This window comes from Halichoerus grypus, chromosome 3 (assembly GCF_964656455.1).
Source record: "Halichoerus grypus chromosome 3, mHalGry1.hap1.1, whole genome shotgun sequence".
Taxonomy (NCBI): domain Eukaryota; kingdom Metazoa; phylum Chordata; class Mammalia; order Carnivora; family Phocidae; genus Halichoerus; species Halichoerus grypus.
This window is the reverse complement of record NC_135714.1, coordinates 12,696,689-12,721,960: the sequence shown is the minus strand read 5'-3', so window position 1 is coordinate 12,721,960 and position 25,272 is coordinate 12,696,689. Positions and strand designations below refer to the sequence as shown.

Sequence of the window (25,272 nt, the reverse complement as noted above, 5' to 3'; positions counted from 1 at the left end):
TAATATTCACAGCAGCCCTGGCCTTGGGACTTTTTCCACCACTTAACAATAGTGCTCTTTAGTGGATGTTTACTCTGTTCCAGTCACTAGTCCATATATTATCTAGTTTAATCCTCACGATGAAAGGTGAGGTATCTTTACACGTGGTGAAACAGACATGGAGAGTTTAAGTAATTTGCCTTAGATTACACAGCTACTAAATGGTGGAGCCAGGATTCTGGATACTACATATATTGTATGGAGTCACATTTATATATACATATATGACTCCATACAATATATGGCATCGTACAACACATAAAATATATAGAATCATACAAATACGGCATTTTGTGTCTGCCTTCTTTCACTTAGCATAATGTTTTCCAGGTATCTGTTAGAGTGTTTTTTTTTTTTAATGGTAATATACACGCTTCTTTATTGACACTTTATTTTTTTATTTTTAATTTTTAAAAATTTTTTATTGTTATGTTAATCACCATACATTACATCATTAGTTTTTGATGTAGTGTTCCATGATTCATTGTTTGTGCATAACACCCAGTGCTCCATGCAGAACGTGCCCTCTTTAATACCCATCACCAGGCTAACCCATCCTCCCACCCCCCTCCCCTCTAGAACCCTCAGTTTGTTTTTCAGAGTCCATCGTCTCTCATGGTTCATCTCCCCCTCTGATTTCCCCCCCTTCATTCTTCCCCTCCTACTATCTTCTTTTTTTTTTTCTTAACATATATTGCATTGTTTGTTTCAGAGGTACAGATCTGTGATTCAACAGTCTTGAACAATTCACAGCGCTCACCATAGCACATACCCCCCCCCAATGTCTATCACCCAGCCACCCCATCCCTCCAACACCACCCCCCACTCCAGCAACCCTCAGTTTGTTTCCTGAGATTAAGAATTCCTCATATCAGTGAGGTCATATGATACATGTCTTTCTCTGATTGACTTATTTTGCTCAGCATAACACTCTCCAGTTCTATCCACGTCGTTGCAAATGGCAAGATTTCATTCCTTTTGATGGCTGCATAATATTCCATTGCATATATATACCACATCTTCTTTATCCATTCATCTGTCCATGGACATCTTGGCTCTTTCCACAGTTTGGCTATTGTGGACATTGCTGCTATAAACATTGGGGTGCACGTACCCCTTCGGGTCCCTACATTTGTATCTTTGGGGTAAATACCCAGTAGTGCAATTGCTGGATCGTATGGTAGCTCTATTTTCAACTTTTTGAGGAACCTCCATACTGTTTTCCAGAGTGGCTGCACCAGCTTGCATTCCCACCAACAGTGTAGGAGGGTTCCCCTTTCTCCGCATCCCCGCCAACATCTGTCGTTTCCTGACTTGTTAATTTTAGCCATTCTGACTGATGTGAGGTGGTATCTCATTGAGGTTTTGATTTGGATTTCCCTGATGCCGAGCGATGTTGAGCACTTTTTCATGTGTCTGTTGGCCCTTTGGATGTCTTCTTTGGAAAAATGTCTGTTCATGTCTTCTGCCCATTTCTTGACTGGATTATTTGTTCTTTGGGTGTTGAGTTTGATAAGTTCTTTATAGATTTTGGATACTAGCGCTTTATCTGCTTTGTCATTTGCAAATATCTTCTCCCATTCTGTCGGTTGTCTTTTGGTTTTGTTGACTGTTTCTTCGGCTGTGCAAAGCTTTTTATCTTGATGAAGTCCCAATAGTTCATTTTTGCCCTTGCTTCCCTTGCCTTTGGTGATGTTTCTAGGAAGAAGTTGCTGTGGCTGAGGTCGAAGAGGTTGCTGCCTGTGTTCTCCTTTAGGATTTTGATGGACTCCTGTCTCACATTTAGGTCTTTCAACCATTTTGAGTCTATTTTTGTGTGTGGTGTAAGGAAATGGTCCAGTTTCATTCTTCTGCATGTGGCTGTCCAATTTTCCCAACACCATTTGTTGAAGAGACTGTCTTTTTGCCATTGGACATTCTTTCCTGCTTTGTCGAAGATTAGTTGACCATAGAGTTGAGGGTCCATTTCTGGGCTCTCTATTCTGTTCCATTGATCTATGTGTCTGTTTTTGTGCCAGTACCATACTGTCTTGATGATGACAGCTTTGTAATAGAGCTGGAAGTCCGGAATTGTGATGCCACCAGCTTTGCTTTTCTTTTTCAACATTCCTCTGGCTATTCGGGGTCTTTTCTGGTTCCATACGAATTTTTAGGATTCTTTGTTCCATTTCTTTGAAGAAAGTTGATGGTGTTTTGATGGGGATTGCATTGAATGTGTAGATTGCTCTAGGTAGCATTGACATCTTCACAATATTTGTTCTTCCAATCCATGAGCATGGAACGTTTTTCCATTTCTTTGTGTCTTCCTCAATTTCTTTCATGAGTATTTTATAGTTTTCTGAGTACAGATCCTTTGCCTCTTTGGTTTGATTTATTCCTAGGTATCTTATAGTTTTGGGTGCAATTGTAAATGGGATGGACTCCTTAATTTCTCTTTCTTCTGTCTTGTTGGTGTATAGGAATGCCACTGATTTCTGTGCATTGATTTTATATCCTGCCACTTTACTGAATTCCTGTATGAGTTCTAGCAGTTTTGGGGTGGAGTCTTTTGGGTTTTCCACATAAAGTATCATATCATCTGCAAAGAGTGAGAGTTTGACTTCTTCTTTTCCGATTTGGATGCCTTTGATTTCTTTTTGTTGTCTGATTGCTGTGGCTAGGACTTCTAAAACTATGTTGAATAGCAGTGGTGATAGTGGACATCCCTGCCGCGTTCCTGACCTTAGGGGGAAAGCTCTAAGTTTTTCCCCATTGAGAATGATATTCGCTGTAGGTTTTTCCTAGATGGCTTTTATGATATTGAGGTATGTACCCTCTATCCCTATACTCTGAAGAGTTGTGATCAAGAAAGGATGCTGTACTTTGTCAAATGCTTTTTCTGCATCTATTGAGAGGATCATATGATTCTTGTTCTTTCTTTTGTTAATGTACTGTATCACGTTGATTGATTTGTGGATGTTGAACCAACCTTGCAGCCCAGGGATAAATCCGACTTGGTCGTGGTGAATAATCCTTTTAATGTACTGTTGGATCCTATTGGCTAGTATTTTGGTGAGAATTTTTGCATTCATGTTCATGAAGGATATTGGTCTGTAATTCTCCTTTTTGATGGGGTCTTTGTCTGGTTTTGGGATCAAGGTAATGGTGGCCTCATAAAATGAGTTTGGAAGTTTTCCTTCCATTTCTATTTTTTGGAACAGTTTCAGAAGAATAGGTATTAATTCTTCTTGAAATGTTTGGTAGAATTCCCCTGGGAAGCCATCTGGCCCTGGGCTTTTGTTTGTCGGGAGATTTTTGATAACTGCTTCAATTTCCTTAGTGGTTATAGGTCTGTTCAAGTTTTCTATTTCTTCCTGGTTCAGTTTTGGTAGTTGATACATCTCTAGGAATGCATCCATTTCTTCCAGGTTATCTAATTTGCTGGCATAGAGTTGCTCATAATATGTTCTTATAATTGTTTGTATTTCTTTGGTGTTGGTTGTGATCTCTCCTCTTTCATTCATGATTTTGTTGATTTGGGTCATTTCTCTTTTCTTTTTGATAAGTCTGGCCAGGGGTTTATCAATCTTGTTAATTCTTTCAAAGAACCAGCTCCTAGTTGTGGTGATCTGTTCTACTATTCTTTTGGTTTCTATTTCATTGATTTCTGCTCTGATCTTTATGATTTCTCTTCTCCTGCTGGTTTTAGGCTTTATTTGCTGTTCTTTCTCCAGCTCCTTTAGGTGTAAGGTTAGGTTGTGTACTTGAGACCTTTCCTGTTTCTTAAGAAAGGCTTGTATTGCTATATACTTTCCTCTCAGGACTGCCTTTGCTGCATCCCAAAGATTTTGAACAGTTGTGTTTTCATTTTCATTGGTTTCCATGAATTTTTTAAATTCTTCTTTAATTTCCTGGTTGACCCATTCATTATTTAGTAAGATGCTCTTTAGCCTCCATGTATTTGAGTTCTTTCCGACTTTCCTCTTGTGATTGAGTTCTAGTTTCAAAGCATTGTGGTCTGAAAATAGGCAGGGAATGATCCCAATCTTTTGGTACCGATTGAGACCTGATTTGTGACCTAGGATGTGATCTATTCTGGAGAATGTTTCATGGGCACTAGACAAGAATGTGTATTCCATTGTTTGGGTTGGAATGTTCTGAATATGTCTGTGAAGTCCATTTGGTCCAGTGTGTCATTTAAAGTCTTTATTTCCTTGTTGATCTTTTGATTAGACGATCTGTCCATTTCAGTGAGGGGGGTGTTGAAGTCCCCCACTATTATTGTATTGTTGTCAATCTGTTTCTTTTCTTTTGTTATTAATTGCCTTATATAATTGGGTGCTCCCATGTTAGGGGCATAGATATTTACAATTGTTAGATCTTCTTGTTGGATAGACCCTTTAAGTAGGATATAGTGTCCTTCCTCATCTCTTATTACAGTCTTTGGTTTAAAATCTAATTTGTCTGTTACAAGGATTGCCACCCCAGCTTTCTTTTGGTGTCCATTAGCATGGTAAATGGTTTTCCACCCCCTCACTTTCAATCTGGGGGTGTCTTTGGGTCTAAAATGAGTCTCTTGCAGACAGCATATCAATGGGTCTTGGTTTTTTAATCCAATCTGATAGCCTGTGTCTTTTGATTGGGGCATTTAGCCCATTTACATTCAGGGTAACTATTGAAAGATAGGAATTTAGTGCCATTGTATTGCCTGTAAGGTGACTGTTACTATATATTGTCTGTGTTTCTTTCTGGTCTATGTTGCTTTTAGGCTCTCTCTTTGCTTAGAGGACCCCTTTCAAGATTTCTTGTAGGGCTGGTTTCGTGTTTGCAAATTCCTTTAGTTTTTGTTTGTCCTGGAAGCTTTTTATTTCTCCTTCTATTTTCAGTGACAGCCTAGCTGGATATAGTATTCTTGGTTGCATATTTTTCTCATTTAGTGCTCTGAATATATCATGCCAGTCCTTTCTGGCCTGCCAGGTCTCTGTGGATAGGTCTGTTGCCAATCTAATGTTTCTACCATTGTAGGTTACATATCTCTTCTCTCGAGCTGCTTTCAGGATTTTCTCTTTGTCTCTGAGACTCGTAAGTTTTACTATTAGATGTCGGGGTGTTGACCTATTTTTATTGATTTTGAGAGGGCTTCTCTGTGCCTCCTGGATTTTGATGCCTGTTTCCTTCTCCAAATTAGGGAAGTTCTCTGCTATAATTTGCTCCAATATACTTTCTGCCCTTCTCTCTCTTTCTTCTTCTCTGGGATCCCAATTATTCTAATGTTGTTTCGTCTTATGGTATCGCTTATCTCTTGAATTCCACCCTTGTGATCCAGTAGTTGTTTATCTCTCTTTTTCTCAGCTTCTTTATTTTCCATTATTTGGTCTTCTATATCACTGATTCTGTCTTCTACCTCATTTATCCTAGCAGTTAGCGCCCCCATTTTTTATTGCACCTCATTAATAGCCTTTTTGATTTTGACCTGGTTAGATTTTAGTTCTTTTATTTCTCCAGAAAGGGTTTCTCTAATAACTTCCATGCTTTTTTCAAGCCCAGCTAGTATCTTTATAATCGTCATTCTGAACTCTAGTTATGACATCTTACTAATGTCCATATTGAGTAGGTCCCTGGCAGTCAGTACCACCTCTTGTTCTTTTTATTGAGGTGATTTTTTCCGTCTTGTCATTTTGTCCAGAGGAGAGTAGATGATTGAGAGAACAAAATGCTAACAGGGTAAAACATCCCCAGAAAATATACTCTAAAGAACTCAGAAAAGACCTGAAGCCGGGGGAAAAGAAAGGGAAAGAAAGAAAAAAGAAAAAGAGAAAAATAGAAAAAGAAAAAGATAAAAACAAACAAAAACAGAACAAAACAAAAATAAACCAGAATATAATCAAATATGATCAGGCTGGTGCATAGATCAGTGCCACACACTAGATTTTGGGTGTATTTTGGTCTGTTAGAAGAAAGTGCCTCCCAAAATTTTAAAGAAAGAAAAACTTATATATGTCCAAAAATAAGGGTTGATATGATGAAGGGATGGAATATGACTGTAAAGATGAAAATTATAAAAAATTTTATAAAAGGAATTGATAAGTTGTTTGAAAAAAGAAAGAAGAGGATTTAAAAAAAAAAGAAAAAGAAAGGGAGAGAATGTGATCAGTCAGGAGACTAGAACAAAGCCATACACTAGAGATTTAGGGTATATTTTGATCTGTTAGAATAAACTGTATCTAAAAATTTTAAAGAGAGAACAACTTATATATATATGCCAAAAATAAGGGTAACCACTATGAAGGGATAGAATATGACTCTAAAAATGAAAAATAAAAATGTTTTTTAAAAAAGGGATTGATAAGATGTTGGTTGAAAAAGGGAAAAAGAAAAATTCAAAAACAAAAAAGGCAGTTAAAAAAAAATTAACTTTGAAAGACTACAGAATCATGGTAAAAAAGCCATGGATTCTATGTGCAGGATTCCCCTAGTGCTGGAGTTCTGCCATTCTCACTGATCGGTAAACTTGGTCTTGGCTGGCTGTTCTCGCTGATCTTCTGGGGGAGGGGCCTGTTGCCGTGGTTCCCAAATGTCTTTGCCGGAGGCAGAATTGCCCCGCCCTTGCCCTTCCGGGGTAAGTAATCTGCTCGGGTTTACTCTCGGGAGCTTTTCTTCCCTGCAAGCTTTCCGTACAGCTTTGGAGGCGGAGAGTGAAAATGGCGGCCTCCCAATCTCCGCCCCGGAGGAGCCGAGAACTCAGGGTCCCCGCTCCTCAGTGCGCCCCCAGAGAAAAGCAGTCAGTCACTCCCGTCTCCCCGGTCTCCGGCTGCACTCCGTGCTCACCCGGCCTGTGACCGAGTGTTTCTATCTCTGGCACCCGACCCCGTGTGGAGTCTCCAAACCCAGCAGATCCCTGCGGTGAGCTCCCGCGCTGCTCCCCCCGGGGGAGGAAGGTGAGTCTCCCCGGATCTGCTGCTTGTTGGGTCGCTGCTGGAGGAGCAGTGGCCCGACTGTGCCGCGGATCCCGGTTTATGGCAACCCCGAGCTGAGAGCCCGCGCCTTGGCTCCGTCTCTGCAGCCGGCTTCTCCGCTCCGATACCTGGGAGCTCTGCAGCACTCAGGCATCCCCGGTCTTTCTGTGACCCCGAGGGTCCTGAAAGCACACTGTCCCATGAGGGTTCCACCCCCCGCTTGGCCACCGGAGCGACGTCCCTCAGTGGAGCCGACTTCTAAAAGTTCCGATTTTGTGCTCCGCGGCTCTATCACTTGCCAGAAGCGGCCGAAGGAGGCCCCCTCCCCCGCCTTCTATCCTCCCGAATATCGCCTCGGATTCACTTCTCCGCACGTCCTACCTTCCCGGAAGTGGTGGCTTTTCTGTTCAGAGAGTTGTTGTTATTCTTTTCTTCGATCTCCCATTGCGTTTGTAGGTGTTTAGAATGGTTTGATCCCTATCCAGCTGAATTCCTGGGACCAGACGAAATCCAGGTCTCCTACTCCTCCACCATCTTCCTTTTTTCTCTGTTAGAGTGTTTATCAACATTTCATTCCTTTCTTTGCAAATACTACTCTATTACATGAAGATACCACATTTGGTTTATTTATTTGTTCATCAGTTGATGGATATGTGGACCGTTCCTATGTCTTCCCTATTGTGGATAATGAAGCCATGAACATACACACAACAAGTCTTATATAGGACCTCTTATTACCGATATTTTCCCACAGTCCTTTCTCTCTCTCTCTCCCATCAGGTAAAAGGGACAGGTTCTAGAATCAGATGACATAGATTTGAACAGTATCTCCAACACATTTCAGATGTGCAATTGGGAAGATTAAGTTGCCTTTCTGAGCTTTGGTTTTTCCACCTGTAAAATGAGGATAATAATAGTAGCTTGCCTGGAAATGCTCAAATGCTTGAAATAGGTAATGCACAGTGCTCAGTTCATAATTAAACACACAATAAATGAGTGCCAGGTAAGCAATGGAAATACAAAGAGCAACCCAAAGGAGATAATGTATCCACCCATGGAGTTTGAAGTCTAATTGCTAAGATGTGAAAAATATAATAACTAGACATAATGTAAAATAGAATAAAAATAATGCTAGAGGAGTGGTCAGCATGAAGTTCGTATGAGTTGAAAAATAAAAAGAAAAAGTATCTCGGTCTCTAAAATGGAGACTTTTCAGTAGGCTGGAAGGCCTGAGGGCTTCCAGTTGGAGGCAAGACTTGGGTGGGGGTCCTAATGAGTGAACACAGGTGGTTGGGAAAGAGTGGGAGAATGTGGGGTGAGGAGGATATTACAGGTGGAGGGACAGAGGGGGGAAACAGTAAAGCTTGTCAGGTTTCAGTGTCCTCGAGGAGGGTGGTAGGTGAAGAGTGGGTAAGCATGCTGGAATTCTCCCACTCTGTGCACCAGGGGCTTGCGGACCACTATGAGCAGTGACCACTGTCCACGAGTTCCTGCGTCCCCACCTCTCTGGCACCATGTGGAAAGGAACCTACCATGTGTGTTCAATTTTTTGATTTTTCCACAATGACATGGGTGTGCAATGGCTATTTTAACTTACCTTTTCTTGATTACAAGTGAAATAGAAAATCTTTTCATAGCTTTATTGACCATTTTCTGGAAATGGTACTTTCTCATCCTTTCCTCATTTATATTTGATTGATTTCCGATTTCTTAAAGTTTTTATTTTAGTGCCAGTTAGTTAACATATGGTGTAATATTAGTTTCAGGTGCACGATGTAGTGATTCAACATGATTTCTGGTTTTTACAGTTCATTGTATATTCTGGTTATTAATTCTCTCCCAGCCTGTCATTTAGAGTGTAGCATTGTTTATGGTGTCTTTTGTCATATGGTATGTTTATATTTTGATACATTCAAATGGATGGCTTGTTTCTCATATAATTTGTCCTGGTAGGGTGCTGTTGACAAGTTTCTCCTGTGCTGAGATCATACGCGATATTTTACCTTCTAATGGCTTGAAATTTTTTTCTTCATGTATATGTTTAATCCATCTGGCATTTACGTTTGGTTATGTGAGGTAGAATCAAACTTATTTTTTTTTTCCATGTGAAAAGCCAGTTGTTTCAACCCTGCTTATCAACCAGTCCGTCCTCCCCCGAGTCTCTAGTACGGCCGTTTTGACCATGCACTCGGCTTCTGCCATGCTGTCCTGCTCTGTGTTCCATTTGCTTTCTTTCTTTTACATTAGAACATAAGAATGCCTCTGTGTCATGGGCACACATTATTTTTAACGATTCCTCTTTTTTTTTCTAGTGGACTTATCATGGTTTCTTGAATCATTCCTCTCTTGTAGGGCAGCACATTGTTTTAGTTTTTATGCTGTTATGAATGCTCCTATGGTGAATATTTTTGTGTATAAGACATTTACATATTTTTGGATTATGTCCTTTGGATGGATTCCCAGAAATAGAATTACTGAGTCAAAGGGCATAAATATTTTTAATGCTTTTAATTCATGGCATATATTTATTTTAAAAATTAAAGTGCATAAAGATTCTGGTAAGTTCCTGGTACTCTATTATGTAGTTGCAGTCAACTGGGCTATGACAAGTCTGAGTCTGGGAATGGCTGCCCTGTGGAAGCAATTAAAGTGGTCTTCTCAATAGATTTATCTTTTCTCTTTTCTTGTTTGTTTAGCACATTTTTGGTATATTCATTTATTCAGTCATTTACTAAGCACCCAATATGTGCCTGGTTCCACCAAAAAGCAGGGAGCAGGATCCTGTGCTCCCAGTGAACTTGCGTTTTCCAGGAGGTAGGAAGACAATAAACAAATTTAAAAATCTAGTGATAAGTACTTCCTGGAGGAAAAACATCGACTGATGTGATAGTAAGTTGGATCCTATAGATTGCATGGTCACAAATGAGAAGGAAGCTGAGATCTGAATGACAAGGAAGAGAAAGCCACACCAGGTAGAGCAAAGTCATCTACTCGGTGGCAGAATAGCTAATGCAAAGGGCCCTATGGTGGAGCAGGAGTGTGGACCCAGAGCAGAAGCAAGGTCCCTGTGGCAAGGGCCTGGATGTACAATCCAGAAGTGAACTGAAGCCAGAAAGGAAGAGCACGTCCGGACCACGCAGGGTCCCTGCTCTCTGGCGAAAGCAGCAATGAGGAGCCATGGGAGGGCTCTAACAGGGAGTGATGCAACCAGTGGCGTTGTTTAAAGGTCACACAGGCTTCTCTGCAGAGCACGGGCTTCAGGGGCGCCAGGGTCCTGGCGGAGAGAAGGACGAGGAGGCAGTTACTGTTGTCCAGGCTGGAGTTACTGGAGGCCCAGATGAGCGGTGGTGGCATAGAGAGAGGAACGTGCATGGGTTCCATTAAATGTTGAAAGTAGATTCATGGGAGTTGCTGACAGAATGGAAGTGTGGGCTTAGGAAAAAAGAGGAATCAAGAATGTGTCCTAAAAGGTGGGTGTAGGAGACTGGGAAACTGGCATTACGTTGTTGAGATGGAAAAGACCGGGGAGAAGTGGCCTGGTATGGGGTGGAAATGGGGCTGGGTCTGGCTTCGGCCACGTTGTGTCTGTGACGCGTCTTGGGTTCCCCAGTGGGGCAGTCGGTGAGGCAGCTGGTGCCGCAGTTCTGGAGTCCCAGGGAGATGCTGAGAGCCGAGGTATAGGCGTGGGGGTCACTGGCAGATTACAGAGAATCTAAATCCTCTGGTAAACGGATGTATAAATGGAGAAGAGAATGGAAACCTTCAACCATCGTCAAGATAAACCTACCTTCTGAATATGCTCGTTTTCTTCTATTTATCTTCGTGAACAAAAATCTTTTTTTCATTTTTCCCAAGTAGGAAGAAGGAAAAACTTGAGTTTTCTTTTCCAGTGGCTCCCTGATGCCTCAGTCCTGGCCCAATCTCTTCCAGTTTTTAGTGGTGACTCCAGGAATTATTCCTTCATTTGATTCCCATGCAATTGGGCAGGTCACAAAAACAAGCTTTTGCATCTTGCAAGCGTTTCCAGAAACGTTCTCCTGCCTGCTGTGTTTATGTTGGAACAGAAAATTTGTACGTGATTTTATGATGAGCTTTTCTTAAGACATACGAGTTGCTGCCTCATCATATTCTGCATCTCAGGACCCCTGGCATCTAGGTGCTGTGATGTAATATGAGCTATGGGGCTCACTGCCACAGAGGGGCCACCAAAGGGATCCCTGCTTTTTTTTTTCTTTAAGACTTTATTTATTTATTTGAGAGAGCAAGAGCAGGGATGGTGGGGGAGAGACCGAGGGAGAAGCAGACTTCCTGCTGAGCAGGGAGCCTGAGGCAAGGAGGGGGTCGAATCCAGGACCCCAGGATCACGACCTGAGCTGAAGGCAGATGCTTAACCCACCGAGCCACCCAGGTGCCCCGAGACCCCTGCTTCTAGAGTAATGCCTTGCTGTGTCATTTTCAAAGTGCATTTGCATGGGGTCCCCAACATATTATTTTTGATATGTTAGAGTGCATGGCTCCATGTTGGAGTGGAAAATAGGAAGTTTAATTATAAAGAAAACATTAGTCCTCTTCGCCAGAATAATACAGATTAGAATAGGTGGTGAAGCTCTGTGGATAGAACCAAATGTCCAGGAATCAAAATGATTAGGAATCAAATTCCAATGTTGCCTCTTACTTGGTCTCTGACCTCCTGAGGCATCAGTTTCCTCATTTAAATTGTGCCAATTCGATCGGGATGCTGTGAAGACTAGGAAATAATTTATTGTAAAACTCAGCATTTTCACTGATTCACATATTAAATATTTAATACCCCTGCACACCAGGCACGTGAACGGAGAAGACAGTGGAAGTGTTCAACCATCACGAAAAGACAACTATTGATTGTCTTTAGAGTTTTGAAAATATGCTCAGTTTTCATTAAATACATATTTATTTTGTTAAATTATATAATTTAAATAATCAAAAAATCAAGTACTAATTTGTTGCATATCGGCCAGGTATTTTGTGCGCTGTCTGCAAAATGTACAAGATAATGGATATAGATGCTACCCTCATAAAGCTTACAGGAATTAAAAGAAAATTATTCTTGGGGCGCCTGGGTGGCTCAGTCGTTAAGCGACTGCCTTCAGCTCAGGTCATGATCCCAGGGTCCTGGGATCAAGCCCCGCATCGGGCTTCCTGCTCAGCGGGAAACCTGCTTCTCCCTCTCCCACCCACCCCCCCTGCTTATGTTCCCTCTCTCGCTGTGTCTCTCTTTGTAAAATAAATAAATAAAATCTTTAAAAAAAAAAAAAAAAAAAAAAAAAAAGAAAATTATTCTTTCATCGTAGTTATGATAAGTCCAGGGGCAAAAAGCTCAGCTTTGGGTGCATAAAACACGTACATTTTAGTCATTATTTTTAGATTATCATAAATATCATTTCTCTTTGGAATGTTCACAATTAATTAAAGATTTAGTGGGTCAAGGATGAAGATTGAAATGCATGAATTTCCTCAGGTGGTTGGGGGAAAAGACACTGACGTATCTTTTGCTCAAGAGCCATGTCTGCTGGATGCCAAGTCTTGTCTTTCTGTTTTAATACACTTTCCCAAGGCAGCACCCGCTTGCACTAAAGAGTGAAATATAGTCAGCACTTTCTGAAGGGAAGCCTTGAATTGCGAGTTGAACCCTGAGATGGTCTATCAGGACACACAATTTACTATTTGATAATACGGCATTTTAAAATTTCTGTTAAGGGCGCCTGGGTGGCTCAGTCGTTAAGCGTCTGCCTTCGGCTCGGGTCATGATCCCAGGGTCCTGGGATCGAGTCCCACATCGGGCTCCCTGCTTGGCGGGAAGCCTGCTTCTCCCTCTCCCACTCCCCCTGCTTGTGTTCCTGCTCTCGCTATCTCTCTGTCAAATAAATAAATAAAATCTTTAAAAAAAAAAAATAAATAAAAAAAAATAAAATTTCTGTTAAAATGAGAGCTAATGTTTATTGTTAAATAAGATGCAATTTAGCCGAGAATGAGCAAAATCATAGATGACAAGGAGAGAAGAAAAATGCAATCCCGGGGACATGAGAGTAAAAAAAAAAAAAATCCCATGATAAATAAAAAGAGGGGATTTTGAATGCTCTCCCTGTGTCCATCACATGCTCCCCCAGTTACCAGCTGGTTCGAGCAACTAATGCCACCGTATCACTTTTATTCCTGTGTCTTCATGTAAAATTCCACAGATGTGGTGGACAGCCTTGTTCTGGCCTCTCTCTTCAAGATGGGGAGCCCCAACCATTCAGCACACTTAGCGCTGTTGGATGTTGAAACAAGTAAGAAGACGGTAGATATCTTGAGGAATATCGTTTTGGATGAAGGAACATCATAATAGAGTGGTTATAAGAGCCCCAGCTCAAGAGCCAGGGTCCCTGTGTTTGCACTCCCTGCAACTTGTTAGCTCTGCGATCTTAATCAAATATTGGACTTCTCTATGCCTAGGTCTTCACATCTATAAAATGGGGCTCATAGAAGGACTTATCCCCTAGGGTCTCTGTGAAATTTCAAGGGTTTATATTACTCAACATGTTCAGAATGGTGACTGGCGCATAGTAAGTGCTCTGTAACTGTTGATTGCAATGATTAAATGTGGCTAATTCAGAATAAACACGGTTTGATAACGTGGTTTGAAGAAAAAGTGGCTAGGGATTCAGAAAGTGAAAAGACTTTTGCAGATAGAGAAAGTAAGTGACCTGCACTCCCTTGGTGGGAGGGGGCCTCCACGAAAGGAAAGACATGAGGTTGGGGTTCTTTATTGTCTCCTGTCTCAATACAGGAGTGTGATGGGCAGAGAAATTTCGGGAAAGCAAGGGTGACCAAGTGTGCTTCTGCCTCTGTCCTTGAGCGCGCTCATTCTTTCTTCAGTGTCTTCTGAGAGAGGTTAGCTGACATGTGCAAAATGGGAGTGACCGAACTGGTAAGATAGAAATTAATAGAGTGCTATCCGTGTGTGTGTACAAGGAGGCAGGGTCATAAGATGTTATTTTCTAGAACCACAAGATACTAAAGAAAGTCAGTGTTCTTCTCATCTTCCGGTTTCCAGACCCCTTCATACACCCTCTCCACTTTAACCTGTTTAAGTTTATTTTAATAAAAAAACACATTTTTCAAGAAATAGATGCTTTATGTATGGTTTCATTCTTTAGAGGGGGTGTATGTGTGCCACGTGACGAGTGGTTGCCATGGTAATTTCTCATTATTGTTGAATTGAAAAATAATTACTCTGGCAAAAATCCCACATAACCTGTCAGTGCTTAAGTTACAGATGCCGGGGGCAGCCCTAGCCCTGGGATCCTGTTTTTGGTGGAGAGGGACAGAGATGGGAACAGGAGAGAATCTGGGATGGAAGGAAAATGCTTTTGTGGATTTTTAAACGTAATTAAGCCTCTCCTCTGCTATTTGACCCAAGTGCATCTCTCATCCTGATATATGATTTGGCTGCCAGTGGTTCTTGGACTCACCTGTGAGATGGGACAAAAGGACCAAGGATTTTAATCACAGAAGTGCATACAGGAGCTTGTTTGGAGTGGAGAAGCTTCTGTGGCATTTTTGCCTAATTAAAATATACGAGAATTGTCGACACCACTCCCCCTGCCTGTGTTTAGGCTGAGTTAATTTCATCTTTATTTACCTGGAGGCTGCTCTCTGCTATTGTTACTTTCCAGCTTTGGGAAAAGAATCCACTTTTTACTTATTAATATTCACTAAACACTAAATATCTACTGTTCGGATACCAAACAACAGCAAGGATTGGGAGGACCTGTCTGCTTGGAGAAAGCATGGCTTCTGTCAGGAGCCTTGTGGCAGGCAGGGTGCACAGAGCGGGATCCCCAACTCCTCCCACGCTGCTTCTGTTTCATGAGTTAGTTTGAAGGACCACGAAGAGCCTATGCTTTCATTCTTGTGTCAGCATCAAGAAATAATCCTCCTTTTGGTTAATGAAGCCCCTGAGATACACTGTGCCTTAAGAGAATAATAGGCAAATTGTTTAATTTCATTTTTTAATTTAATAGTTTATTATTCCATTATTACATCTTCTTTGAACTTTTAGATGCTCATCCTTCTCCTGGCAGGCTGGACTCTATTTTGTAATTACATTGATCCTCTTATTAGATCCCACTTGGAAAGACATTGCTTGGAAATGCACCTTGTTTCGTCTTTACCCATGCATCAGTCAGACCAGAAGGCTTCAATTTGGAAGTACAGAGACCTCCTAATGTAAGAGCCAAAATATAGACAAGTACATACCCTATGCCTACATACAGCCAAGTTAGATATATGCCCAGAGAACTTCTTACACATGTGCACAAAGGGACACTATAAAGATACTTATCACAGCATTGTTGTAATAGCAAAAAATTAGAAACTGTCTAGAGATCATTAGTAGCAAAATGCTTAAGTAACATATATTACATTCATTCAGTGCACTATTATGGGAAGAAGAAGCCCTAATATATAAAATAGATAGGTCTCCAAAAAGCAATGTTGAATGAAAAAAAAAAAAGCAAGTTTAAAGAAAGGAACATAATGTATGATATCATTTAGATAAAATATTAAAAACATAAAATAAGACCATCTATGAATGGAGTCCTATGTGTGTATAAATATAAAAGATGGGGTAAGAAATGGCGAATGAATTCCATGAGACAGTTGTTTATGGGAGCCTGGGGGAGGGGAGGAAAAATCCAAAGCAAGATATGGGGACCCAGGACATTTATTTTTATTTATAATTTTTAATTCCTTCAAAAAAGGAAAATAAGATACCGTTCTCATAATTGTTAATTCTGGATAATGGGCCCATGGGTCTTCACATTATCTTCTACTCTCTATTTTAAAAAATTAATAAAGTAAAACCTCACTTACTTAAGTTACGGTCAGTGAAGTGTATTCATTTAACCAACGTTTTGCTGAAAAGGACAAGAAAAATACCCAAAAGGTGACGCAATAGAATGGCAATGCAGGCATGAGATCATTTTGAAAATTTCCGTCTCCATGTGATCTTCTCAAGTGGCCGGGTAGCGCATCTGCTCACGGAAAGTGAGGCAGAGAGGGCTTAGCTTGAACACCATCCTGGTTCCCTGGCCACTGAGTTTAGACTCTCAGGACTCCTACGATACCAGAGGAGGACTCTGTGTGGGTCTGGCCTCTCCATTGGCTCATTCCATTTTTCTACTCCTTTCCTGGGTAATCTATAGGTGGGAGCTCTGTTGGGGATGGAGCCATGCCTGATGCCTCGTCTCTCCCTTAAGTATCTCCCAGGTTACTAGAGGATTATAAGGCAGTGATGCAATTATAATTTGATTCATGTGCTCACGGGGGTAGAGTTTTCAAGGTTTCCTAGCACAGGAGACAGTGAAAAAGGAGTGAAAAGACTGGGACTTGGCATGTGCTGCACATTTGAGGCCAAAAGAGCAACATATGCAAAGACAGGGAGGCAGGTGAAGATTAACCAGGAACCCTTGGTTCAGAAAGATAAGTTGCCCAAGGTCCCTTGGCTACACAGGAAAATGGACTATGCTGGGCCCTTTTCAGTGTGGTAAGAATGGCTTTTTCCTGGATGGAATGTCTTTACCATAGATATACCAAATGTCATATGTATTATAACTGCTAGTAACTGACTTGCACGCCCATCCCACACATCTAGGAATAAGACCTCGGGCCCTTGGTTTCTTTTGGAGGTCATTTACCATCACCATTATGTGGAAGTCCCAAAATGTTGATCTTGACCTACTTGTCAGTCTCGAGGCACTCCTTGGCTAATCTCCAAGTTAGTTTGATTTGAGGGGATGCAGCCTCATCCCCTTCAGACTTCAGACTTAGTGAGCTTCTCTTTGGAATCCTTGCCCCAGAACTGCTTGGCAACTTTACTCACGCAGCCTCCTTCGGGTCGACTTGCTAACCTTGGCTATACGTTGCCTGCTTTGCAAGGAGAATGGGGAATTTTGTGGTTCTTCCATTTCTCCAAAGATGGAGGCGCGAGGTTTACAGCCAAGAGGCGGGAGAGCTGGCCTGTAGATACAACTGCAGAACGTTGAGCAGTCCATTTTTCTTTATATTCCCTTGGCCCCTTGCTCTTCTTCCCATGTGGCCAAGCAGAGCACCTGTGGCCTTTGCAAGGCTCATATCATTCTAGATGACTGAAGTTGAATGATGGAGGAGCTGATCTATTATCCTTGCCCACAGCTCATGTGGCGGCTGTGAGCTAAGAACTGAGCTTCTACCTCTCGGGACTGTCCGATCTCTGCCAGGGGTTTCTTTGGTTCCACAGAAGCCTTTGTAGCTGCATTTCAGCCAGCCTGGACACCTAGCCTTATTATTATGCAAATGTCTTCCACCAAATTGCCTAACTGATCCCGGGAACTCGAGTAGGCAGCAAAATGGAAGGAAGACGTATATAAAGAGGAAGTTGATTTTCAGGGCAAGCACGTGAAGCTGGGAGAAAGGGAATTAAATCTGAAAATGCCGGAGTCAGAGATCTGCTCTGGCAGAATTTCCTCTAGGCAATGCTGGCCACTTCGTCTACATTGTGAACCACCTTCATCTTCAACCTAAGGTGAAAAATCACTTTGTAAGCAGAATTATTTGCAGAAAATCATAGACTGGTAGGTTCATCAGTTGCAACAAAGGGACCACTCTGATGGGGGATACTGATAATGTGGGAGGCTGTGTGTGTGCGGGGGCAGGGGATAGAACAGAAATCTGTGTCCTCTCTCATAATTTTGCTATGAACCTAAAACTGCTCTAAAAAATAAAATCAATTTGAAAAACTGTACTAGAGTTAGGCAGACTTGTAAGTGAACTTTAGATTTGCCATTTTCTAGCTGTCTGATCTTCACTGAGTAGTTAAAGATTTCTGAAATTCGGATTCTCTATAACAATTTTAAGAGTCAAATGAAACAATAATGAATAATAATGGCTGCCATTTATTGAACAGCTGCTATGTGCTAGGCGGTTACTTTTTAGTCCTCGGAGTGCACTGAAATTATTATTCCTACTTGATACATGAGCAAATAGATGCAAAGAAATCAGGTGACTTGACTAAGGTCCTCCAGCTAATAAGAGGCAGGATTCACATGTTGAATTCAGTGTGACATAGAGGCTAAAGATAACAATTCTCTATAAGGTTGCCTGCTCTGCCCCTTGGTAGCACTTTGGACAGTTGTGAATATATGAGTGTACAACGCATGTAAAGCCCTTAGAAAGTACTGAGTTCTGGGTACTACTCTTAACCCAGGGCCCCCCACACATGTGTTCCTTCCATCATCTGCTTCTTTCACACACAGTCAACACAAGACTGGCCTATACTTGACATTTAACAATTTTTTGTCAAAGCTTTACTCCTTTTATTCCCTTTCCTACCATAAACACCTATCCTCTCATAACTAAAGACTAATTCAAAAGCTTTATGTATGTGTGTGTCGGGGGACAGTTGACAATTATAATTTAAAAATGCATCAAAAAATTGGTGTGCCATTTTAGAAATATTAGCCAAGAGACAAAGAAGGGTTGCAACAATCAAGATCTCTTGAAAACTTTGTAGAGTGAGTTTCTTGAGGTGGGTCTGTGATGGTACACTAAAGAATTTCATTCATTCATTCATTCAACCAGCCAACCCAAAATATAAATATATTTTGTAACTATTCTGCATCTGGAATAATTACATTTTTCATTTTTAGTTTTGAAATGTTCTTCTAACCAAAGCCAAGTGATTTTTTTTTTTGTGCGTAGAGCTACCTGATGTAACCTTCTCCTACCACACCTGTCCTGACATTTCCTGAGACACTGACTCATCTTATGTTCCATTGCAGTTGGTTGAATCGAAGAGCATGTCCCCTTCTCGGATCATTGTGCCTTTCTCAGCTCCCGCTGGTCCTGGCGTGTCTAGGTGGTGTGGACCCCGTGTGGCTGCTCCTTGGCACTTTTTACCCTTCACTTCAGCCTGAGTCCTTCTTTTGCTCCCAGGGCCTTCGGATCAGCCTGGGTTCTCCCTGGGCTTTTGCCTTTCACTGCTCCATTTCCTAGCAGGAATGCCAGAAACCCAGAGTTAGATGACAGGCAAATGCAGGAGCAGGATCTGATCTAGTCACGGGCCTTTGAGTAATCATTAGGGCAAAAGAGAGTCCATACCCCTCTGTTCTGAGTTTTCACTCTGTTGCAGACAGCTGCCGTTGCCAGGCAAATGCGTTACAAGTAGTTGGAATGAGAAGAAACGTGCTTGATTTATCAACAGGCTCCTTTGGAAAGTGCATTTTTGATGGCGGTTCTTTAGAACATGCAACGCCTCCTCCCTTAAAAATGATGCTAAAGATGGTAGGTAGAGGCAGGGAAGGGGCATTTTATTGATCTTCACTGTGTCCTGGGCATTCTTCTGGGAACTTTAGACCCACGAATTTATTTACTCCTCACATCAAATTCTGCAAGATAATTATTATTATGGTTGTTGTTGTCACATGTACTCCGCAATAAAATTATTACTGTTATGTTCCTATTATTTTCCTCAACTTGCAAGTAAAGAAACAGGCTCAGGAAGGTAAAATAAATTGTCCGTGCTCACATCGCTGAGAAGAGGGAGTGTTGGGATGAAGCCTGGGTCCGAGGGTTGCCCGTAGGCGTGAGTTCTGCTGCTGACATCATACCACATGGGGTACTGCACGGTGTGAGGCAGGATGCTGAGCATCCTCCTGGGTGTGAGTCCTGGCAGCAGGGCGGTACCGGGAAGCAAGGAGCTGGACAAAGAGATCAATCTGAGACAAAACATTCCCTTTTCACTCTCCCTCCCTTCTTTCTAAGTCCTAACCTCTGCCTTGGCAAAGACTGCCAGAGAAATGAGTCAGGCAGAGGCTGGGGCTCGGAGGTCACAGGGTCGGAGCTGAAATCCCAGCCTGACAATTTATCGGCTGAGTGTACTTGGCAAGTTCCATTTCCCACCTGTGCTTTGGTTTCTGAGGTTGTAAAGTTGGGATAATACATAACGGGAGAGGCTTCATTCATTCACTGAACAACTTCTACTGAGTCACACCATGGGCTCAACACCATTCAGGGAGCTGGGAGATAGCGCAGGATGCAAAACAGAACCCCTGCTCACAAGAAAATTAAATTATACAGGAGAGTAAGGACAAAAAACACACACAAAAAAACCACCCAAAACCAACAACAAACAAACAAGGAACAGGGTGGTAATAAGGAGTAAGAGGGAAGATACACATAAAGCACTTAGAATAATGCTTGGCATGTGGTGAGCACTCAATAAATGTTAACTATTATTCTTTTTCCATCTGTCTAGCAATTTGAAATAAAATAAACCAGTGTACCCAGGCTCCCAAGTGGGGTTTTTTTCCCCAGCTGCTTCTTCCATTTCCAAGCCCACTGATTTTTCTAGAAACTCTGACAGCTTCCACAACACCCAGGCTTCGTGCTGTGGTCTCGGGCCTGGAGGGAGGCTCCTGTTAGTCGCTCACTTGGCTCTCTCCTACTCGTGGGTTTGAGCCCTTTGAGGGTAGGGACCAGTCTCTCAACCAGCTGTATGCTCTGAGGACGTGCACGTAATAAATGCTCAATAAATATTTGTTTTTGGGGAAAAAAAAGGAGAGGTAGTTTGTATGTGGAGTCATGAATCGCCCCTGGGTGCTTTTATATTTACTGTGTTTTACCAAGAAAAGTGCTGGCTTTTGGTGTAGTGATTGGAAGGAAGCCAGAAAAGAAAAAAAAAAAAAAAAAGACCAAAAAATTCATTTGCCTGAGCTGTTGCTTTTCTGAAATGAGAACAGACAGCATCAATCTTCGGTGGCCCTTTAATTCTTCTTGCCAGGACTGCAGGCTCATTCCTGATGCCTGCCAGTGACAACAACTTAATGTTGTCATAGGCAGAGCAACTTAATGGGAAGAAGAGAGGCTTGCAGTATTTCCACCAGGGCCAGGCAGTGGGGGCCACTGAGTGGGGAGCTGCCCCTCCCTCGTCTGACAGGCAGCTGCAGAACATCTCCTCCTAAAGTCTGGCACTGACCAAAGATTCTCTGGGAAAAGATTGTGCTTAAGAATTTGGGGGTACATGGGGCAAGATGCAGAGCACGAAGCCAGGTATGATACCCCCTTTTAGAATATGACACTCGGTGTAACCTTCCTGATTCGCTCTTATAGGACCCCCCCCAATGATTAACAATGATTTTAACTGCCTTAAACTGGGCCAGTTTCAAAGTGTTTTCTGGATGAGCAAGAAACACTCAACCCAAAACAAACAGAGTTCACATGGATAGTTTGCATTCTGCTGAACTGCTTTATTTTTAATAATCATGTTAACAACAAGGCAACAAGATTGCCTATAATCTTAAAACAGTCCTCAAGAACAATCCGTATGCATGTGATGGGGGTTTGTGCAAGCGTGGACCACTGCGTATCATCTGTCTGTGTACACCCATGTGGCAATACCCATATCTCATAGGACATTTGCGTAAGGTAGGGCTACAAGTCACACACACCCCTTTTTGAATCGATTATCTTTTAAAAATGTACTCTCCTTCAACTCGTTGTGATATGGTGGTAAAATCAAATTCTTAAAAGAGCAAAGAGAAAGAGAGACCAAAAAGAAGTTGAATGTATTTTACGTGAAATGTAAACCTTTTTTGTTAACGAATGTCACATTGTGTTCCAAAGTACATTTATTAAATCTCCCCAAATGTGTCCTGGAGAATTAATTTTCATTCAGTTTGCATTCACTCATTTATTGAATTGGAATTCGGTCCCCATTTGAGGCAATTAATTTGAGGAGTGACCACACGCTCGCCCACCTGCCTTCTAGAACACCCACACACATATGCTGAGTAACAAGCAAGTGGAAACTGGGTTTGTCTTTCTTTTTCCTTTCCCTTTCCTGCTTTGAGGTAGTTTCTGTTCTTGCCTGTTAAATAAATGATCTGTCTCTTTGCAGGATAGCGACAACCTCTGGTGGGACGCGTTTGCCACCGAGTTTTTTGAAGACGATGCCACATTAACCCTTTCATTTTGTTTGGAAGATGGACCAAAGCGCTACAGTAAGAAAGAAGTTTATTTTTCTAATATCCCTTCTTTTTGCGCCTGTAAGAAAACCACAGGGGTCTTCAGAGAATAGCACAGGGCTGACAGCCTAACAATAACACCTCCTCTGCTGACGAGGTTCTTGCTTCCCATCAAGGCTTTGTCACCGGGTGGCAGCCTGGGTCGGCTGAGAGAGCTTTCCTTCAAGGCTGAGAATGTTTGGGCACCTGTCTGTTTAGCGAGTGAGGCAAATATGAACTAAGTCACCCAATGATAAGTGGGAGCTGGATTACGGGGTTTCCATCCACCTCTTCCCTGTGACCCTCCTTTATCCTTTACAGCTGACATTTCATGCCCAATGTTCTGCTTCTGAAGTTTCCTTTAAAAAAAAAAAAAAGAAATTCTCACAGTTACTGTATCAGCCACAGCCTCCTAATTTCGTCTTATCAATTATCTCAGGTATTTATTTGACAAGTGCTAGCTTTTCTTGGGGGCGGGGGAGAGGCCACTGCTGCTTTGAACATACAGTTTTGGATTAGTGTTGACAGAATTATAGTTCCTTGTCTTTCCAGCGAGTGATAACTCTGTAAAGATCCTCAAATTACTGCCCCTGGCACCTTGGGTAGCAGCTGATCTGTCCTGATTAGGTTCAGCCAACTTGTCAGAGATCAGATTTGCTAGTTGTGCTATAAGACTAAGAGGCATAGAAACATCAGCAATTAATGTCCGGTTAGATCAGAAAGAGATGTGTTTTCAGAAATCGGCATTGCACGTACGAAAGGATCCGTCAGTAGGTAAAACATCCCAAATGTCACAAACACAGAGATGATGATGGAACCAACCACTGTGTGTATGAACCGTTAATCCAGAGCATTGGGCAACTGATAGATAATAAGGCTCATGATAAACATGATTAAAAGATCTGATTGTTGCTAAATGTATTTCAAAGCCACTAGAGTTTTTTGTTTGTTTGTTTGTTTGTTTGTTTTAACTTTAGAGGGCTTTGGACAACTTAGTAGTATTTGGATCTATTGTATGACGAGCTGATTAATTATGCTAATGCATGCATGGTGATTTTGCCCAAGTGGCAAACTGGGGAGAGCAGGACAACTTAAACTTGATGTCCAATTGGAACTCATTGCCAGGAGCATCTCTTTAGATTTATTTGTTGTGGGCTTTTAAGGGAGCGGGACATTTCTAATAAGTATTTTGGGTGAGAGGGGCTCCTGGTTATGCCAGACAGTGGGCTGTTTTAGAGGGTCTTTGCATTCAACATAATGATTCCTGTCATAAGCACTGGCAAGCCCAGCTCATGGGGGTCCTGAAGAGTGAACGTGCTTTCCTGTGTGTGGGTGCCCCCAAGCAGCCTCATGCCCTGGAGAGTAGGAAAGTCGGGTACAGAAGCCGCTGTTTCAGAAGTCCCGGGAGATAAATGAACTCTGCAATCCAACAATTACTCTCTCCCCAAAAGCCTGCCTGATCAATGGTGAATAATTTCAAACCATGCAGTCATCCATCCTCTGAGCCTTCTCATTTTCTTTTGAGGCATAAGCTCAGATAACTTCAAGTTATCATTGTTTTGTGTTCCTGTGGGTTTCTTTGTTTTGTTTTGTTTCTGTTTTTTTGTTTTGTTTTGTTTTTTTTGGTTTGTGAATCCATCAGGGTCTGCTCAGGGAACTAGAATTAGTTTTAAAGCCTGTACTAATGCAACAGGGTCTCGATCTTCCCTCTGCCCACCCCCCCCAACCCCAACACCATTTGAGGGTAAGGCGTGATCAGTACCCGTTTAAGATCTTACTTATACCCATGCACAGGAGTAAATGCCTGACTATAAGCCATTGTTGTCCAGGTTTCTTTGTTTCTGTGAGCCAAAATATTTCCTGAGCAGAGAAGAGAAACAAAGATGATTGACAGTTTGGAGCCGAGGCTCATCAGCTTCTTTGCTGACAGCCTGGTGATGTGCACGATGCTGCTGATGTGCGGGCAAGTGACAGGTGATTGACAGCCCAGGACGGGGAGACAAGGAGGAGGAAGCACGCTTAGAACGCCTGACGCACACTGTTTATGCAGCGCTCCGAGCTCTGGCGCCGACACTTTAACCCATTCGCCGTCCAGGCAGTGTGTGCCAGGCTGTGAAAGCACCTGCTGGTGCGGGGCGGGAGCCTACGGCTCTTCCCCGAGACCTCCTGGGGAGCTGACAACCCTGGCTTTCTGAGAAAGAAAACAAGACGTGGCTATTACATTTCTATATGTAAAGAATTTCCCCAAATTACATTTATCTTAGGTACCAAGAAATATGCCAGATGGGGTTTATTTAGCCCTTACTAGAAAAAAAAAATTTTTTTTTTTCCTTTTCTCTCCCCATCTCTGTGTTTACAGGGTCCGTCTGGCTCTAAGATATCTTATCTCTAAGCTACAGTAAATCCTATAATATGTGTTGGCTTATTTATTTGGTGTCTGTCACCATCCTATTAGAATGTCATCTCTGTGTGAACACGAGCTTTCTATTATTTATTGCTGGATTCTCAGACTGATACAGGAACTTGTACACAATAGGTGCTCAATAAATATTTGTTGAATGAATGATTGAATGAATAATGGACATTTGGGGAAAAGTTTATAACACCAGACAGAATGGTAGCAAAACAATTCCTTGACCTAGATCGCTAGACTTTCTAAGGTGGGAAGAACATAATCCACAGCGCTCTGCTGGTGATTTCAAAGAAGCTCTAGGATATGGTCTGATATACTTTAAGCTAGAAGGGGGAACCAGCGACACAATAATTCAGGAAATAATTATGCTTTCGGAGATAGCATACAGCTTCTTTTTCATAAAACTCCTCCGTATTGATCATCACTCCAGTCCCCAAGCCCCTTTCCTCTCCTGATGGTGGTGGTGGTGGGGTGGGGAAAGAGAACTCCCTCCCCAGGTGGGATATGACGACCAGATGGAGACTACTGATGTCTTCCTGGGAGACGGGGGGTGAGGTTGGTGTTGAGAGGTGCCAGGTGGATAAGGTTAGCGGGCCGTGAAATTGAGCTGTGCGTCCCTGCCTGGTGGAAGCATTGGGAAGGTGTTTCTTCAGCAGCTGGAGAAGTGGGCAGTTCCATAGAGGTAGCTTTCTACCTCGTGACATGGAAGAGACCCGAGACAGATAATTCCCTTTTTGCTGGCAGATCAGTAGTTGAAGACTGTGGGAGCTGAAAAGTGCCTTTTCTGAAAACGGAAGCTTGGTCCAGTGAGCCTCAGCTGGTG

At 42.2% G+C, this 25,272-nt stretch overlaps 1 protein-coding gene across 9 annotated transcripts in view; it reads left to right on the top strand.

Moving 5' to 3' along the window:
* The window catches only part of LDB2 (LIM domain binding 2), a 383,866-nt gene that overhangs the window by 120,643 nt on the left and 237,951 nt on the right, over window positions 1-25,272 (top strand). For all 9 annotated transcript variants that reach the window (XM_078068421.1, XM_078068420.1, XM_078068419.1 and 6 more), the window contains exon 2: window positions 21,931-22,033. In XM_078068421.1, coding sequence (XP_077924547.1) covers window positions 21,931-22,033 — 103 coding nt within the window. The remainder of the gene's footprint in view (window positions 1-21,930; window positions 22,034-25,272) is intronic.